General features: G+C 34.4%; 1 protein-coding gene and 2 long non-coding RNA genes across 4 annotated transcripts in view; 1 reads left to right on the top strand and 2 right to left on the bottom strand.

Moving 5' to 3' along the window:
- Positions 1 to 6,615, bottom strand: part of LOC109047750 (multiple epidermal growth factor-like domains protein 10) — a 99,454-nt gene extending 92,839 nt beyond the window's left edge. The window contains exons 1-2 of the mRNA XM_042748943.1: positions 6,479 to 6,615; positions 6,246 to 6,383 (exon numbers count right to left, since the gene is read on the bottom strand). Of these exons, the coding sequence (XP_042604877.1) occupies positions 6,246 to 6,383; positions 6,479 to 6,494 (154 nt within the window). The 5' untranslated portion in view covers positions 6,495 to 6,615. The remainder of the gene's footprint in view (positions 1 to 6,245; positions 6,384 to 6,478) is intronic.
- On the bottom strand, positions 5,528 to 6,062 carry LOC122141533. The gene is made up of 3 exons (XR_006157883.1): positions 6,005 to 6,062; positions 5,752 to 5,892; positions 5,528 to 5,663 (listed from the first exon to the last, which is right to left on the bottom strand). It is a non-coding gene; the product is annotated as an uncharacterized LOC122141533 (long non-coding RNA).
- Positions 6,616 to 10,872: 4,257 nt separating the features above from the next.
- On the top strand, positions 10,873 to 12,548 carry LOC122141585. Of its 2 annotated transcripts, XR_006157950.1 has the most exons (5): positions 10,873 to 11,481; positions 11,584 to 11,906; positions 11,984 to 12,078; positions 12,175 to 12,275; positions 12,360 to 12,548. It is a non-coding gene; the product is annotated as an uncharacterized LOC122141585 (long non-coding RNA). The 2 variants fall into 2 exon arrangements; XR_006157948.1 differs by having other exon boundaries at positions 10,874 to 11,481; positions 11,984 to 12,275.
- Positions 12,549 to 19,121: the final 6,573 nt, after the last annotated feature.

Consider the following 19,121-nt stretch of genomic DNA (forward strand, 5'->3'; position numbering starts at 1 on the left):
TGGTATTTACCGTAATTTCACACAAAAAGAGGACACATGCACTTATTCAGTAATGCCTGTTTCCGCTTATAATAACAGAACAGCACAAAACAACATGGGCTTTAGTCCAAAAACATGCACATAAAAAAAAAATAAAAAACATTTATCACATGTCCTTATGTAACCCCCATAGACTGCATAAAAACATGGATGTAGTGTCCGTGACGTCACCCCTAGGTTTCCGATGAGCGAAGATTCACACGAATTTCTATACCTTTTCCACCAAATGCTACAATCTGGAGCTTTGAGCGCAGACACTCATTGACAGATAAACTATGGGACCCAATAAATATGATATATGATTTGGTGCAATGTCTTGTATTTATTGTTTACCATGGTAATGCTAGCCTTTTGCATTACATATAAATAATAGAATTCTTCCTTATACAGTTGTCAGAATCCACATCAGATCAAAATGAAGTTTATTTCAACCACTTTCTTCTCTCTAAAAGTACATTTTCAGCTAAAATGGTTTTAAATGTTTAATGCTGATGTAGATGGTAGCTATATGAAATGATCAGCAGTAGGGCTGCACGATAAAACAAAATGAAATCACAATCGCGATTAGGCAAATGCTACTATGAACATCCTGTCAGTGAAGCACGGCTCTGTGATCAGTAGTAAAATTTGATCCAAAGGCCAGATGGACGCTCTCGCGCGGACACTCCAAATATGCCCCGCCGAAGAAATTCAGGAACTGTAGCTGAATAAACAGAAGATTTAACTGCTTTCATTGATTCAGCATGACTAATAAACACATGACTATGACAATATTTGGTTTATTGAGTTTTTCTTCTTATTATTAGAATTTTCGGTCCCACTTTATATTAAATGTCCCTAATACCTGTGTACTTACATAGTAAATAGATGTGTACATAGTAACCACAGTGTAAGTACACATTGGTACAGTATCTACAGCTCTAATGTTTGTGTAACTACACATACATGTGCATCTCAATAAATTAGAATGTCGTGGAAAATTTTATTTCAGTAATTAATAATAATAATAATAATACATTTTATTTGAAAGCGCTTTTCTGAGTACTCAAAGACACTTTACATAGAAAAAATCAAAAACAACAGTAACAACATCAAATAGAAAATAAAATGTAAATAAAATAAATGCACTTAAGTTAAAAAAAAAACACACTGGACTAAACTAAACATTAAAAGCCATTTTAAAAAGGTGAGTTTTTGTCAGTGATTTGAATGTTGAAAGGTCAGTGCAGTCACGGATTTGTATGGGGAGAGAATTCCAGAGGGAGGGGGCAACAACAGAGAAGGCTCTGTCACCCCAGGTTCGGTGCTTGGTCCTGGGAGGTAGAGTCAGTAGGTTGGCATCAGAAGGTTTTGGATGATATACCGTACAGGATGCTATTGCAGTAGTCGATTCTGGAGGTGATGAAGGCGTGGATGAGGGTTTCTGCAGCAGAGAAAGAGAGTGATGGATGGAGTCGGGCGATGTTTTTGAGGTGAAAGAAGGCAGTTCTGGTGATTTGTTTTATGTGGTGTTCAAAGGAGAGGTTATTGTCAAAGATGACTCCGAGGTTGCGACTGTGAAGGGATGGAGACAGGGTGAAGGTGTCGACAGTGAGGGAGAAACTGTGAATGGTTTTAGTGATGGGTTTAGGACAGATGATGATCATGTTTGTTTTTTCGTAGTTGAGTTGAAGGAAATTGGTGTGCATCCAGGATTTAATGTCAGTGAGGCAGTTAGTGATAGTGGAGTGGGTGGCAGAGGTGATGGATTTAGTGGAGATGTAGAGCTGAACATCATCGGCATAGCAGTGAAAGTTGAGACCATGGTGGCGAATGATATTGCCAAGGGGAAGCAGGTATAGTTTGAAGAGGAGAGGACCAAGCACCGAACCCTGTGGGACACCTTTGGGCAGCGGAGCAGTGGAGGAGGTGCAGTTGTTGATATGGATGAATTGTTGTCTGTCAGTGAGATAAGATTGGAGCCAGGAGAGGGCAGTGCCGGTGATACTGAGAGAAGATTCAAGGCGGGAGAGAAGAATGGTGTGGTTGATAGTGTCAAAAGCTCATATTAATTCAACTCAAATTGTGAAACTCATGTATTAAATAAATGTAATGCACACAGACTGAAGTAGTTTAAGTCTTTGTTTATTTTAATTGTGATGATTTTGGCTCACATTTAACAAAAATCCAGCAATTCACAATCTCAACAGTGAACTATCTAGTTTTTATGCTTTGTAAAATTGAGGTTAAACCACAGGAGTCACATGGAGTACTTTAATGATGTCTTTACCATTCTGGACCTTTTAGTTGCGTTGCTGCCAATGGAGGGTCAGAAAGCTCTCGGATTTCATCAAAAATACCCTCATTTGTGTTCCAAAAATGAATAAAAGTCTTTTGGGTTTGAAATTACATGAGGGTGAGTAACTGATGACAGAATTTTTATTTTTGGTTGAACAAAACCCTTTATAATATCTTGATTTGTTTAACGTCTCAATCAACTTGCATCAACATACTTGCATTGATTTTCAACTGACTTTAGGTACATTGTTACATTATAATATTCCTATTACTCACAGACGCAGCATAGGGAAACTTTAAACCAGAGGTGTCTAAACTCGCTCCTGGGTGTCCACTCTTCTGCAGAATTTAGCTACAACTTACCTTGAAGTTTCTGGAAAGCCTAGTAAGACCTTAGTTAACTGATTCAGATGTATTAAATTAAGGATGGAGCTAAACTCTGCAGGATGGTCACCCTCAGAGCAGGATTTGACACCCTGCTTTAAACTATCACTTGTTTTTTGTTATTCAAAGTATTGAATGTGTTTCTGAATTAGTGTATACTTAAGTCTGTCAGTGTGTAGTGTATATAGAATAACCAACTGTTAGTAATTTTTACTCTATTTTCTGATTTTAAAGGCTAATGTTGAGACACTTCATGCAAGCTGGCCTCCTAATACGAAGACTACAGAACACCTTTCTCCTTTTAAATGTTCAAGAAAAAATGGACTGTATTGGACATGTATGTGTGTGGTTTTTTTTTCAAGCTCGTCTCAGTGGTTGTTTTCCATGAGGTATGATTATATTTTCAGCTTTGTATGACAGTTTCTTGCTAATTTTGTGCCCTTGTTGTATACATATACTGGCATTCACACATGAGCATCCACTAGCAGGTTGTGTACTGTTATTAATATTAAAAACTTCTTTATTAATTTGGCAAGCAAAAAAAAAAAAATAATAAATAATATTTAAATGTTTCAAACGTTTTAGTATATTTTTTTTATCTGAATCTAAAATAAATTTTACATTATTATAACTAGAAAATGAATGTAAAAACTTTGGAACTTAAGTTGAAACTGCAAAATGTGTAAAGTCAAATGAACTTCAATAAAGCAATTCAGCACTAGGCAAAATTGAAATTAGTGAGTTGAAATGGTTGTACTTTGAAGTTGATTTAAATTAAGTTTATGGAATTTTTAAAATGAAAGGGGGGAATTTTTTTTTTTTAACCGTGTATACGTTACAGTCTGTTGCTTTGCATTAGTTTATCTGTTCTTATGGTTACTGATTATTCTCTGTGTCTCCTTTAGTTTTTCATATTTATTTATAGCTTTATTCCTATATAGTGTTTTGTGTTTTGTTTTATTTTGTATGTAAGGGAATCAGGTCAGTTTACCTTAAAGTGGACAGGAGTGTGGAGTTGATACTGGGAAGTTGGGAAACAATAAATGTAAAAAAAAAAATTCTTTTTTTAAATCGATCTTGTAATACATCTGGAGTGACAAATTATTTATTTCCAAAGATCTTAAAGCTTGTATTAATAGAAATCTTGCTTTTTCACATGCATCACATTTCACAAGTATGTGTTCTACGGTTTCTACTTGTCCACATTTGTCACAGTTTCCAGTTACAATATTCTATTCAGACATTTATTTAATGAACAATGTCTGATACACATTCTTAATTAAAACTTCCTCTTTCCCATTCCCAAATTTTCTTCTTTCTAAAACCCCAGTGAGTCATAAACCTCACTGAATGTCTGTCCTAAACATAAATAACACAGTGCTTTCCAAATCTCTCACTTTGATAGAGATATTTTAATGAGGCAATCTCTGATGTTTATAGATTGAGGTCATTAACATGGTAAACTTTAATTTAGCTTTCAGAACTTTTTGAAGTTGCCGAGATGAAAAGCACTAAATGCTTAACGGAAAGTTCACCAAAAATCTCACAGGCACAATTTTTTCAGTCTGCTTTTAGTCAAAGGGTGCAGGGTTAGCGATTATCTTTAGTCAGTAGCCTATTGCTTGCCAGTACAAAAACCAGACATTCAAGACCTACACAAAATACTGTATAAAAGGGGAAGGGCAATGAATATGGTAACATTCAACATTAAGATAACTTTAAGTTACAATTCAGATACAGGTTTTCATAAATAATGTTTTATAAAATGATACATTTCAGTCTTTTAATTTTGCATTTAAAGAAAAGGGAGGAGTCAAAAGTATTAATTTATTCATCAGTCATTAGGACTAGATTCAAAAAAACAAAAACCAAATCTGGAGTCTTTGGAGACATATGGACTCGCTAAATACTGAATGTTTTTCAAAACTATATTAAACCACGATTTATATAAATACTAAATTTCTAATGTTGTTTGCTGGTTTTACAGCTGTAAAGACGACAATACAATACTGGTTTCACATGTGGGCAAAAACATTTTGGATTCATAGCCTCCTTAGAATAGTAACCTGTGAATGTAGAACAGCACGAATGAACAAGGCTAAACCTAGTACCATTGATGCATGACAATGTTTTTCTTCCAACATTCTGGACTGAATGGCCATATGAAAATTTCCCCCTTCTCAGTTTGTTTGAATAAATGTTATTGTTAATCTAAAGACCAATAAAAAACTTAACGTCTCAACGTCTCTCAATTAGGGTTAACCTGTGTTCTTTGTTTCATTTCTTGTAGCTTACACGTCATTTCAAGGATTTCCCCACTACTTTTGCTGCCAAGCTCCTGGACAAAGCATTCATAAACACTTTCACACAGAGAAGTTTTGCTAAACTATAATATTTATTTGATGAATGTAGAAGACCTCAAATATGGTATAAAAAGTTTTTCCCCGATGGTTAAACTGGCATGGTTCACTGCATGCACAGGTGGTTGGGCAACACTTCTTGCTGGCAGGACACTGATCATCATGGAAGAGTTATCACATTTGGTTTGAAATATGGACCAGGCTTCGCTGCATGGATACAGATAGTCAGTATTTAGTGGCAAACAGCACAAAAACAAAGCAGGAACCACCAAGTCTTTTACAGAAAGTTGTATTCAAAGTTTTATTAATATTTTGAAAAAGCATATGCTTGAAAATGGTGCTATGGGCCAAATTCAGGTACTTTTACCATTAAAAACGTTAAGACATTAAAAAAAAAAAAAAAAAAAAAAAAAAAAATTGTCTGGCTCGCTTAAAAAGTGTGTGTTGGGGAACCAAGCATAAATTTAGGTAGAGGTGTACATTCATGCCCACATTTAGTGGAGCAGCACTTCTCATCGTTCGGACAGTCAACGTCAATTGACACACAACTCTTTACACAATCCTTTTCCAAGGAAACTCATTGGACCCACACTCCTGGCTTATCTGTTATACAAAAAACACAACAGGGAAACTAGATCACAGAAGAACTGTAATGGGGGAAAAATCTTACCAATGCATCAGTATAGCATACCTTTAGGTAGAGCTGTACACTGATGTCCACATCCATTGCTGCAGCATTTCTCATCATTCGGACAGTCACCATCATGAGAACACCGCTCAGCGCAAACACCTTTTATTCTGAGAGTTGTTCTTGGACACACTCCTGGCTTTTCTGTTATACACACGTGACAAACCTCACTTAACTCCTCGCTGCACTTGGGGAAAAAAAAAAAAAAAAAAAAAAAAAGAAAAAAAACCCGACCCACACATTGCCATATTAATACCTCTAAATGGAGCTATACACTGGCGTCCACATCCATTGCTGCAGCATTTTCTGGTTGTTTGGAAAGTTACTGTCACCAGAACACATCTCAGCCACACACTCCTGCTCCAACGGTTTTGGACACGATCCTGGCTTTTTCTGCTACACACAAACATGATAGAGAAACCAGATCACTGAACGCCTCACTGCATATGAAAAAGGTAAAAGCTAATTTAATTCATACTATTATAAAATATAAATACCTGTATATGGAGGCATACACTGATGTCCACATCCAGTGCTGCAGCATTTCTGATTGTTTGGACAGCTATTGTCACCAGAACACATCTCAAGACAAGGTCTTGGTCCAACGGGTTCTGGACATGATCCTGGCTTTTCTGCTAAACACATGATAGAGAAACCAGATCACTGAATGCCTCACTGCATATGAAAAAGGTAAAAGCTAATTTAAGTCACACTATTATAATACAAATACCTTTATATGGAGGCATACACTGATGTCCACATCCATTGCTGCAGCATTTCTGATTGTTTGGACAGTTACTGTCACCAGAACACTTCTCAACACACAGTCCTGCTCCAACGGGTTTTGGACATGATCCTGGGGTTTTCTGTTATAGAAACATGATAGAGAAACCAGATCACTGAATGCCTCGTGTGTATCAAACTTAAGTGTAGAACATACAAATGTATCTGTATGTATCAACCAAAGCATTTTAAAAAAAAAAAAAAAAAAAAAAAAAAAAAAAAAAAAAAAAAGATATATTCCACCATTTATAAATAAAATGTTTAAAAGGAAAGGAGTGAAAAAAAAAAAAACAGAACCTACCTCACAACTGGTGGTGTATAGTAATGCAAACATAAAACATGGACATCAGCCCATTTTAATATGATATATACACAAATAAATACTCAAATACTTCGACCACCACACTTTAAGCATCTTAATACTTCATTAAAGGCTCGCAAGTCATTATTAGCCCCAGAATATAAATTGCAAGCAAACAAAATATTTGGCAAAAAAAATAAAGGGGTTTCAGGAGTGATGGCATACATAACCTGGCAGCCAAATGAATTGATCCATTTACTGTAAAAACATAAGTACATAATTTTGAAGCTATATAACAACATTAATGAATCTTGGTCATCGTTTTTTCCTTGTAATGGAAGAAATATAAACATAACTTAATCTCAATGGCTTTTTTAAACTTTCACTGCTAGTGTACATTAATACATTCTGATATGTGCCTAAAGTCCATTTTTATAAGATCTTATTTTCATATTTCTTCGCACTGTGTGATGAATGAAAAAAGATGAAATTAAAAGTGTTCCTTCAGCGTCTCTTGTGTTCAAGCATACAGAGAAACAAAATAAAGCAGAAATCAACGAGCAGCACACTCGAGCTGTCATCCTCTCAACCTGCGATCTCACGATAAACTCTGCTGGAAAATGCGCTGATTTAGTGGGTCAGAATGCTTTAAAGGAACTTTTTGAAAATGCGTTTTTAAGGATACAAAGAGGCCTGGCGTAACCCTGATGAAACTCACCTGCCTACAAGGAGCGTGATCTTGAAGACCCTGATTATGTTCAGGTGTGTTTTTGATTAGGGATGGAGACAATTGAGGCACAGCAAACCCCACTTCTACTTGGATCTCCGAGTAGTGGGAGGCTGCAGACCTGGAGCAGGCAGATATAGCCCAGACAGTTTTTATGCTCATGTTGTTCCTGATGCGTCCAGTAGGGGGAGGCTGTACAGTCTGAGCCATCAGAACAGAAGCGACACGAATAAAAGGTAATCGCTTAAGTTATTATTGTTCAGCAATCGTGTAGCGTTGAAATATTTATAGTTAAATGATTAGCAGAGTCGATGTCAATTAATTTTAATATGTTAATAGATAGGTCTATACTTATTGGCGGTCAGGCAGAAGTAGCAACATTTGCATGTAACGTTATTCGGTTTTCTTTGTTTAAAGATCTTAGACTTTTGTGTGTGTGTGTGCGAGCTAGTTGTTTTTGATTGTTACTCTTGCAGATTGGAAAAGCCTGCATGAAACTCGTCTATAAATCGTTTTCCTATGGCATATAACGTCTACAGTATGCCTTCTACACTCCATTCAATTTCCCTTAGCTGAGCTTGTCTATTTTCTTCATCAAAAGGTTGCTATAAAGTTGTTGTGCTTTATTGCTGGTCATTGAATTCTACCAATAAGATAACATTTCAATTTCTATTAGATTGACATTCCTGCAGTCAGAGAGCGGTGGTGTCTATGTCTTATTGAGCAGTTTGAGATAGAGAGTTATGTGTACTAGTTTCTGAAATCGTTTGTTTTATTCTTGAAGTCCCTTCTTTGCAAGTGGAAATAACTGACCAAACTGAGGCAACACAGCGCAGATGAAAAATGCAATGAATCATCAACATAGTCATAAGGCATCAATCAATCAATCATGCCTTGTCATCGTTTCATAATCACCTCAGTAAAATTCCCACATGGCAATATTCACATTTCTATTCTTGATAACCTACAGGTGCATCTCAATAAATTAGAATGTCGTGGAAAAGTTCATTTGTTTCAGTTATTCAACTTAAATTGTGAAACTTGTGAATTAAATAAATTCAGTGCACACAGACTGAAGTAGTTCAAGTCTTTGGTTCTTTTAATTGTGATGATTTTGGCTAACATTTAACAATTTAGCTAATTCACTATCTTAGAATATGGTGGCATGCCAATCAGCTAAGTTGAGGCAGTAATTAAAGCAAAAGGAGCCCCTACCAAGTATTGAGTACATGTACAGTAAATTAACATACTTTCCAGAAGGCCAACAGTTCACTAAAAATGTTTTTTTTTTTTAAATATTGGTCTTATGAAGTATTTTAATTTGTTGAGATTGGTGAATTGGTGGGTTTTTGTTAAATGTAAGCCAAAATCACCACAATTAAAAGAACCAAAGACTTAAATTCAATGCACACAAACAGAAGTAGTTTATCTGAAACACAGGTTTCACAATTTGAGTTGAATTACTGAAATAAATTAACTTTTCCACGACATTCTAATTTATTGAGATGCACCTGTACATTCAAACAATTTAAATGAAATAAAAAAGAAAATAAAAAAACTTTTGAATCTGCCTGGTTATTGTCACTAACTAGAGTTGTTGTATTGGGGGGTCAGCAAATTAAAATGTTTTCTTTCTTTTGAAAGGCAAGGCAGTGGCCAAAAGAATTCAAAGTGGCTTTACACTTTTTCCAAGCATTCCTCCGATTCAGCATCTGTACCAGTAAACACTAAAGATCAGGAGCAGGCGGATGCAATCCACTCTCACTCACACTGACTTCAGTTCTCTACTATTAATCATATTTACTTCAGTTCACAGCTTTACAGATTTACTTTTTTCCAGAGTCAGGCCTCATGTGTTAGCTGTGCTCTGTGATACTTGGCTACTTGGGGTGTGTGATCAATATCAATTCTAATCTGTCCATCCTAAAGTCTTGGGAGACATTGCTGCGAGGACCTGTCATTTCAATAAGATACTGTAAGGATCCTATAAATGAAAACATGTCAAACATGACATCCTGCCATTATTCACAACGGTTTCTTTCTACAACTATCCTACTTTGTTGTTGTTGTTTTTATTTTTAATAAGTGTGCAGGAGCATTTTGACAGGAGGACTGAGCAAAAAGAGACTCATCAACAGGAGGCATCCTAGTTTATGTTTTTAATAATGGTCATTTTCAAAAACATTAATTCAGTTGTCTCCTGTAGGCTATGTAGACCAACAGTGAATAGAGGATTAAATAACATTTTGTCATGTGAGTAGGCTAGGCTATACATTAAGAAAACAAGCACTCATCGTTTAAAAAAAATGGTTTTAAAATAAAAGTGAATAGGTCTCTAAACGGGGCCCATTCTACATAAATCAAAGCAACATGGCACTTTAAAAAATTACATTGCAGAAAAATATGTTTTCATGTTTAGTCACTAGGGGACGCTCCAGGAGCGAGATCAGCGTCCAATCAAGGTCAAAAAACGTGTCTGAATCTATGGTCTGAGTGCAGTGCGGTAAAAATACTAAATGTAGTTTCATATTATTTGAAACCATAATAAAACAATAAGATTATCAATAATAAAATAAAAAACTGTACAACAGTGTTGTCCCCCTCAGAAATGTAGGCTATCAGTAGGCCTATATCATAATAATTCTATTCAACAAAAAAAGAGTGCAGAATATAATGACTAAGTGATGAATTTAATAAAATTAGGGAATAAATACACAATCCAAACTTTAAAATCTCACTAAATGCACAATAACAATATTAATGGTAAATTTGAGTCTGCTGAGATAATGTCTACAGGATGTGGTCAAAGGAGCTCAAAGTGACAAAATAAAAAACTAAATAAATAAATAAAAATTCAGGCAGTGAAAAAACCCAACCAATGTGCAAACTTGAGTCAAGTCAGTTCTTCAGTGGATTCCATTCAAGTTTGGAATGATTATTTACATATGAAATGAGAAGCAAAATGAAGAAGCGGGAAAGACACACAATAACAAGAGAAGTGTGAATCATTTTCCAGAGGTCTGATGTTTAGTGAAGCGCTGTCATGGATCTAAAGGTAGGCCTATAAACAGTAAGCCTAAATAAAAGTGTTATTTTTTTCTCATGTAATAAAACATCTTGTTTCCACTGTTTGCTTTTGTGGCTCTTGCTGAGTCACAGTGAAAGCTGCTGTGGTCTGACTTTAATTCAGACCAGTTTAATGGCAGAATGACCCAAATGAATGTGGTTTCTTTTGGGTGGGCAAACGTCTTGCTACTGTTTCTGTTTACAATTGCATGTGTGCGGCTGACTGATGGGTAAATGGGCAAAGGCATTATTCCTTTAAGTCAGATTTCCACTCACAAATTCCACTCACACTGTATAAAATAGCAACTCCATCAACTCCAGATTCTCACCCTTGGAACAGCTCTTATTTGTCTACATCTTATAACGTATAACGAACGTATACAAATGTGTCTTTATATTGAAATACCCATGTCATATCCATGGAAACAAGCGATAAACAGAGGTTACTGTCTTGTGATGTTATTAAGAGCTAAGGAATTAAAACCGGGATGCGAAACTGAGCCACAACATCAGTATTTAGGTAGTTGCGCGTTCACGTGTTACATCATATCGAGACGCGCTTCGCGGAGGCGCGCAGACTGAAGTTTTTTTTTTTTTTTTTTTTTGATTAGCTGAGGACTTTTTCTTCTTGGCTCTAAAGTTATCTAGACATAGCTAAGATAATGGGTGCATATTCAAGACGCGACTTGTTTTGTGAAATCTATTATTAATTGTATCCGCTTACTTAGAAAACTATTGTGTGTGTGAATGCACCTTTTATGTAGAGGAGATAAAGGCATTGAGATCCATCTCAGACGGTTGAAGAAAATGATTCACGCGCTCGTTGTGTTCTTTTTATGCTTTGTTCCTCTGATTGGTGAGTAATTAACATTTGATGTGTCTGTACAGGGTTGCTATTTGTAGCATTTAAAGCATTTAAAATGTTTACATGTTTACGTCTTGCGTCGTGCATCTCCAGGAGTGTTTGGCGCTGAGACAGATGAGACCGTGTCAGCGATGGAGGGAGATTCTTTCACTCTCAGAACCGGTCTTACTGAAATACAGAGAGATGATGAGATCGAGTGGAGGTTTGGATCGAGCAGAACTCGTATAAAACCAGAATAGCAGCAGGAAACATCACAACATACAATGACGAGAAATTTAGAGACAGACTGCAGATCGAAAGACAGACTGGAGATCTCACCATCACAAACATCACTAACGAACACACTGGAGTTTATCAGCTCAGCATCATTATCAGGAACAAGAAGTCAACCAAGCGATTCGCTGTCAGTGTTTATGGTGAGATGAAGTTGTAAGTGTTGTAAATAATAGAAAATGTTTCTAGTTTTGTTTATGTTTCCCCATTTGTTTGCCAGCTCATGTGCCTGTTCCTGCAATCTTCAGTGATACTTCGCACTGTGCTTTATCGGCTGAAAGATCATCGACGATCTTCCTGTGTTCAGTGTTGAATGTGAGTCATGTGACTCTCTCCTGGTACAAAGGAAACAGTTTATTGTCCAGCATCAGTGTGTCGGATCTCAGCATCAGTCTCTCTCTTCCTCTGGAGGTGGAATATCAGGATATAAACAGCTACAGGTGTAGTGAACAATCCTGTCAGCAACCAGACCACACATCTGGACATCAGTGAACTCTGTCAAATACATTCAGGTAGTCTAAATCAAGTTTTGTGCAATTTTGTGAGAGTTTTTACAATGCATTTTCTTCAGTGCTTGATTTAGTGTCTTTCCTCAGACTGCGACCTTTGTTTCGACTCTCCTGAAGCTGTGATCCGACTGGTCGTCACTGCTTTGATAAGTGTAGCTGCTGTGGCCGCTGTTGTTCTTCTGGTTAATGACGTCAGAAGAATCGGAAGATCACAGACAATGAAACGGTGATGTACTTCATATTGTACAGCAATAATAAACAGTTTGTTTCTTTCTCTTTCTGCCTCAACATTTTTTTTTATATTTCTTTTATTATTTATTTTAGTGTTACTAGTCTGATGCAAACATTGTGCCATTTAGGTTTTTCTGCCTCAACATTTTTTTTTATATTTCTTTTATTATTTATTTAAAAGAGCAAATAGGCCACTTCTAGTGGTAAGACATGTAAGTAGGTAGGGCTCTTAAAGTGGTATTAAAGTTGTGTGAAAAGTGTGTATAGGTAAAGCGCAAAAAGGGCACTCCAGAAAGCATCCTTTTGCTGTTCACTCTTCTTACAGTCTCAGTGTATCTACTCTTGCTTTTTTTTTTTTTTATTTTTGTAAGTTTATTTGGCTTTATGTATTTAACTTTGTTTTTTATTTTTTTAAATTTGTAAGTTGATTTGGTTTTATTTATTGGAAGATTCAAGAATACCCATGCGAACAGCCTAAAGATTAAACAAATAAGAAGCATTTAAATCAACATTGTAAAGACAGTAATGTATAAATAATTTTAGATTAATTTTAGTTTATTTTTCTTATATTTTCACAGTAATGTATAAATAATTTTTATGTAATTTGAATTCAATAACTAGATGGAATAACACATTTCACAAGCCCATTCGGAAATGCAAGCTTTTTAATTATGATATTTTTTTGATGCTCATTCACATATAGTGCATATTCAGTTAAAGGCTGAATGAATGCTAACTACATTTCTTGATTTTGATGCATTTTAAACAGTATTTGTTCACTAGAGTGCAGAAATATTCAGACAGTGGAACAAATCTGTATACATTCAGCTCGTTTTTAGCATTTCAGATTCACAACAAAATGGTCAGATTTAATTCACAAAGCAAAATGCAAAACTTAAAAAAAAATCTATAAAAATATTAATATGCTATGCTACAAAAATGGGACAGTACAAAATGGAAATTCAAGAAGAACTTAAATGTTAAGCCATTAAAAGCATAAAGTTTTCATACATGTAGTGCTGCACATTACACTGTCAATAAACTAATACATCAACCATACCTAGCTTATCTGTCTATAGCAAATACAGCTCTTGTTCATTTATACAGCTTGTTTATATTGTTACAGTCATTGTATGTACTGTTATGGATGTTTATGTTGTTTTTTGGGTTGATTCATTTTGTTTTTGATGTTGATTGTTTTGATATTACAGAAAGAGACACAGTCATGCTGATCCTGAGGTTGATTCAATTGATCTTCACTGACACCTGTTATAAAATTACAGAAAGAGACACAGCAACAACTTTGAAAACACTCTTACCACACTGGAGTTCCTGCTTAAATAACTCCACTTTTCCTTGCTTAGATAATTTCGTGATCTGGAAGCTATTGTAGATTTAGATCTTTTGTAAGTCTTGCTTGATTATATGTAATTACTTTTAACACAACAATAACATTTGTTTTCTTTATTGTAAATCCCGAACTTTGAGAGTCTTAATAGCTAACTTATTTTTCCATTAAACTCTTAAGCTTCCATTAAGGTTAGCAGTCAAACCTTATCCCTATCTATCTGAATAGAAAAACTAACAAACACATCATTGGCATAGAAACAACAAAAACACACAGAATGTCTAAAATAATGCTGAGATCAAACACGGATCTTATTTGCAGCAGCTGTGTTAATATTTCAGTTATGTTAATTTTGACGCAGGTCATCTTAATAGTAAGATCTCACTGATGTTCTTTCATGTTATTTAAACTTTGGGTAATACTTACTCTTGCAGTGACAGTAAATCACAAAAGCAACTGTAACTGCAACTAAGAGTATACATTATTTGATACGTTTTTAATTTTATATTTAAGAGAGAAACAAGTACTGTTGATTGCAAACGACTTCACATTTATAATTACAAGAGCCACAAGCACTGGCACGAACACTACACTAAAAAATCTTTTTTAGAAATGCATAATATTTTGTTGTCTATTTTTGCTATGGTTTGTCATGCATATCTACTCACCTTTGACAGTAACACTGATTATCCTGTGTAAGGTGCACATTTTGTTGCTCATATTTAGATGATAATCTCCAGAGTCTGTGGTTTCAGAGCCACTGATGGTGAGAGACCTGCAGTCTGCCTTTGAATCTCACTTCAGCATTTTCACATACTATCCTTCAGCACTGTCATATAATAACTTCAGCATTGTAATTTTATATGATATTTTTTGTCATTTTATTGTTTTTAGACTTGAGCAATATCAGATCATATTCCCGTATTTCAAGAACACCAGAGAGTAGAATGATAGATTCTCCTGTTGTCAACAAATACATGTGAGAACAAACAGGTAACTCTGATATTAAAGTCATATCACATAGGATTCAACACTGATTCATTTGGGAATATTTTATATACACTCTCAGCAAGTCCTATGTCAATTAACCAGATACATTGCTATTACTATAGCAGTTGGTCTCTACCTTTTTGACTCAAGGAAGCCTGTTGTCCGGTATTTGTGCTGTATTTCTTAAAGTTTTATTAACAGAAACTGTGAGTATTGATAAATAAATAAAGTCAAGTTTTGATTCCATAAATGTCAAGAACATGTTCTTCAATAAGAGCAATAGTTATTGAGAAGGGAAAAATATTATGACAGCAGTTTACACTTTGATTTTATGATCGATTGTATGATCGATGATGGCAAATCATACACATCATATATATATATATATATATATATATATATATATATATATATATATATATATATATATATATATATATATATATATATATATTATTTTACCCATTATTATAGTTTTTTTTTATTTTTTGAATTTTGCGACATTTATTTTTTCCCTCTATTTTCTGTGAAGACTGGTTTAGTTCTGATCCAACAACGTTCGATTCATGACCCTTGAATCAAATTTGAATTGAAATTTGAATCTTAATTTTAAATCAGAACAGGATTTGCCATCACTTTTACAGAACATTGAAACCAAGTGTTGTTAGCTGTTTTAGTCCAGTGACAATGACAGATGAACTCAAGCATCCTATAGTTGTAGGTGTAGTTGTAGGTGTATCTTCATGGAAAGATTAGTGAACTCGGAACTTGAATCAAATTTTCATTCTAGTCACTCCACAGGTAATGTCACCACTGATATGAGGCCATGGTCCACTAGATTGTACTGTGACTGGTTGACTTCTCATCAACTAAACTTTCACGAGTTTGCCTGCCCATCCAGTCCTGATGGTTGATGGTAAACAAACTTGGCTTGCTGTCTTTAATGGAGACTCGAAGCCGAGGTTCAGCTTGAGCCCCTGTCGCGGTATTGACGGAGAATAACAGAAATAGTGGTGGAGAAGGAGAGGTGGATGGATGCCGGAAGAATTGATGCTGAGACAGTGCAATGAGACCTGCTTATATTAGAGTAACCAGATGTCTAACAGGACGTGTTTGATGTTAAAATCACTTGTTTTTTTTTGTTTTGTTTTTTATCCGACCATAGAATTCCATAGAAGTCCTGGTTGAAGTTCCAGTCATTTCTGGCAAATTAATATGTTGGAGTTTGTTTTCAGTTGAGCATTTTCTTTTCTTTTCTTTTTTTTTTTTTCCTGACCCCAAGACTCTAATCTCTGCAATTCTCTATATATGATCCCTGGAGAGTCTTTGGCCACTCTGCAGACTCTTTAACGTTATTATTATTATTTTTTTTTTAATTCAGTGTAGCATTAAGTGTTAATTTAAGCAACTAAACTGTTTGCTAAAGAGTTAAAATATGATAACAGAAATAATTTCTAATAAAATCTTTTAGGCTTATCTTAGGCAGAAAAGTGAAGCTACTCACCAACAATAATATTTACAGAAAATTTGAGCTAGCCTACTCACCAAGAGTAACTCTGAATTTCCTGTGCACGATCATATTGATGGTGTTGATCTCCACCTTATAAACTCCAGACTGTTTCTTTGATGGATGTTACTCCATCTCGAGTCAGCAGCGCTGTTTAATCCATTAACTTGCTCGAGACCACCGCCGGTTCCAAAGTTTGTTTGTTTACATTTACTAAACGATTTTAACATTACAGTTTTATTTAAAAATGACAAACGATATGTCATTCGAAAGCTCAGAGTTTCAGGGTTCGACATTTACGACCGTATTCTCATAGCGATAACTTCGTTTTAATTCGTAACGGGATTTGCCATCACTTCACAGAACACTGAAACGGGGAATTCTTAAATGTTTTAGTCCAGTGACAATGGTAGATTAATTTAAGCATGTTAACACCAGTGTAGTTTTTATGGCAATATTACAAAAAAACAAAATAAATTCGATTTTTCAGTTCAAACAGTGGTAATTTAGTAAAAATATCGACATCTCTGTTTTGTTTACATACTATTTATTCAGAGTAAATTATTATTTATTATTTATTTAGATTTAATTATTTACTTATTTTTGTTTTTTTGTGTTCTCCGATGTGTATTTCAGTATTGATGGAGTCTTACGTACAGAATAACTCCGCCCCCAGTGTTCTTTCTGCAGAGCTGATTGGTCATTCATTCAAAATATTATAACAGGGACACCGGCTGTTGTGACGTCCCAAATGTACCCAACCCTTAATATTTAGTGCACACAGGAAGCAAATTTAAAGCTAATGGAGTTCAGATGGATGCAAAATGCAACCAATGTATAGATAATTACAGAGATTACGTATAGATGTTTGTATTGGGGTTTCAGCCATTATGTATATTGCCAAGCATAGACCTTTTGTAGTTAAAATACCTGCATTTAGATGTCTTAATTTTTGCTTTGACTAATATATGCACCAATGTAACAAAAATAACTGAACGAAATAAAAATAAATAAATAAGGACTGTTTTTTTAAGGGTTTGTTTTTTGATTATGTTTCCTTATGTTATTTTAGATTTGTTATTGGTTAGAAAAACAAAGAATTCTAAATAAATAAGGACTGTTTTTTGACAGGTTTCCAAATGCTTATTAACTATATTGTTAAGGCACCATTTTATATTTTAGTAACAATAAGAGTCACATGGGGAAATCAGTCTTTGAATGACTTAAGCATGGATCACAATGTATGATTTTGACAACAATTTTGTCAATGAAGACACATTTTCAGATTTATATTATTATGGCAAAATCAATAGTGCTGATTACTTCTTTTGACATATGATTTTGTCAATGAAGACACATTTTCAGATTTATATTATTATGGCAAAATCAATAGTGCTGATTACTGAAAAAAACTAAAACCAGTAGAATAAGGATGAGGAAGATTGCAGAAAATTAGGCAGAGTAAGTTTTTTCTCATATTAATCACTCAGAATGCCATTTTTAAATGTACTTTCTATAAGAGAAAAAAGCTTACATTAATCTCTTTTTTTATTTTAACAGATTTGTGTTTTTCTAATAATTGTGTTTTCAGTTGCTCTGGCACAGTTTTGTATAGTTATTCCTCTATATATTTTATTCATAATTAATGGAACTTTACATTCCAAGACATTTAGGCTTCTTTTACTCTTTTTCTACAACACTATAATGAATTCTGACTTCTGAACAGTGAACTCATAACTATCATCTTTTTAAAGAGACCACAATTATGTATGTATTCTAAAAGGTTTATAAACTGCAACCTTTTTAGTTTGTGTAGATCAGGTTTGGGTTTGAGCTCAGTTAAGAGGGGTGAATGTTAACAGGTTAAGTCAGCAATGAGGGTGCCTTGATTTCCAAACCACCGTATCACATCATCTCTTTGTATTTTAGTAACACCAGTGTGTAGAGTGACAGAATCTCCCTCCATCACTGACAGAGACTCTACAACATCTGTCTCAACAACTTAAGTCAATGGAGAACAAACAGGAACAGTTTAAAACAGAGACTGATCACTGCAAGCAATTTAAAAAAAAAAAAAGTAGTAGGGTGTGAAAGGCTGAGATTTATAAAAAAATTCTTGATATAAAATATTTAGCATTTAAAAAAATGCAAAACATTCAAACATTTTAATATAAAAAAAATTCTGTTACTTAGATTTCTGGATTATACAATTATTTGTAATGAGAAAAAAGGCATGACTTTGGATACCACTGTATTTAAAATAGTGCCGCCAATAATTTACTGTTTAGATAATGTTATAAAGAAAGAAAAAAAAGATCAAACCATCAGTCAATTAATTAATGACTGCTTATCATGTTCTATTGGCTCTTTTACTCTGACCCTCGTTAATTTATTATTAAATCAGAATGTGTACACTAAGTCTAATTGTCAGTGTAAAGTTCCCTGAACTCAGTCATCAGGAAAAGATAACACAACACACCTTATGTTTTCAATTGGTAATTGGATTTTTATTATTATTTTATTTTAAATTTACAAAAAACAAAGTTAATTTAACTGAATTTTCATTATTAATGGTTTTTATCTTTCTGAATTTTCAGGGACTTCTTTATAATATAATAATTATCATCAGTATATTACATTATACATATTACATTATTACAACAAACAAATGAGTCAATATTATGAAAAAGACTATATGTCTCTAGATCTATACTATTAATAATTGTGACGCCGTATAGTGATATATATGCTTTCCCAAGGATTTTTCCCTCAT

The sequence above is a fragment of the Cyprinus carpio genome, chromosome B22 (assembly GCF_018340385.1).
Source record: "Cyprinus carpio isolate SPL01 chromosome B22, ASM1834038v1, whole genome shotgun sequence".
Classification (NCBI taxonomy): domain Eukaryota; kingdom Metazoa; phylum Chordata; class Actinopteri; order Cypriniformes; family Cyprinidae; genus Cyprinus; species Cyprinus carpio.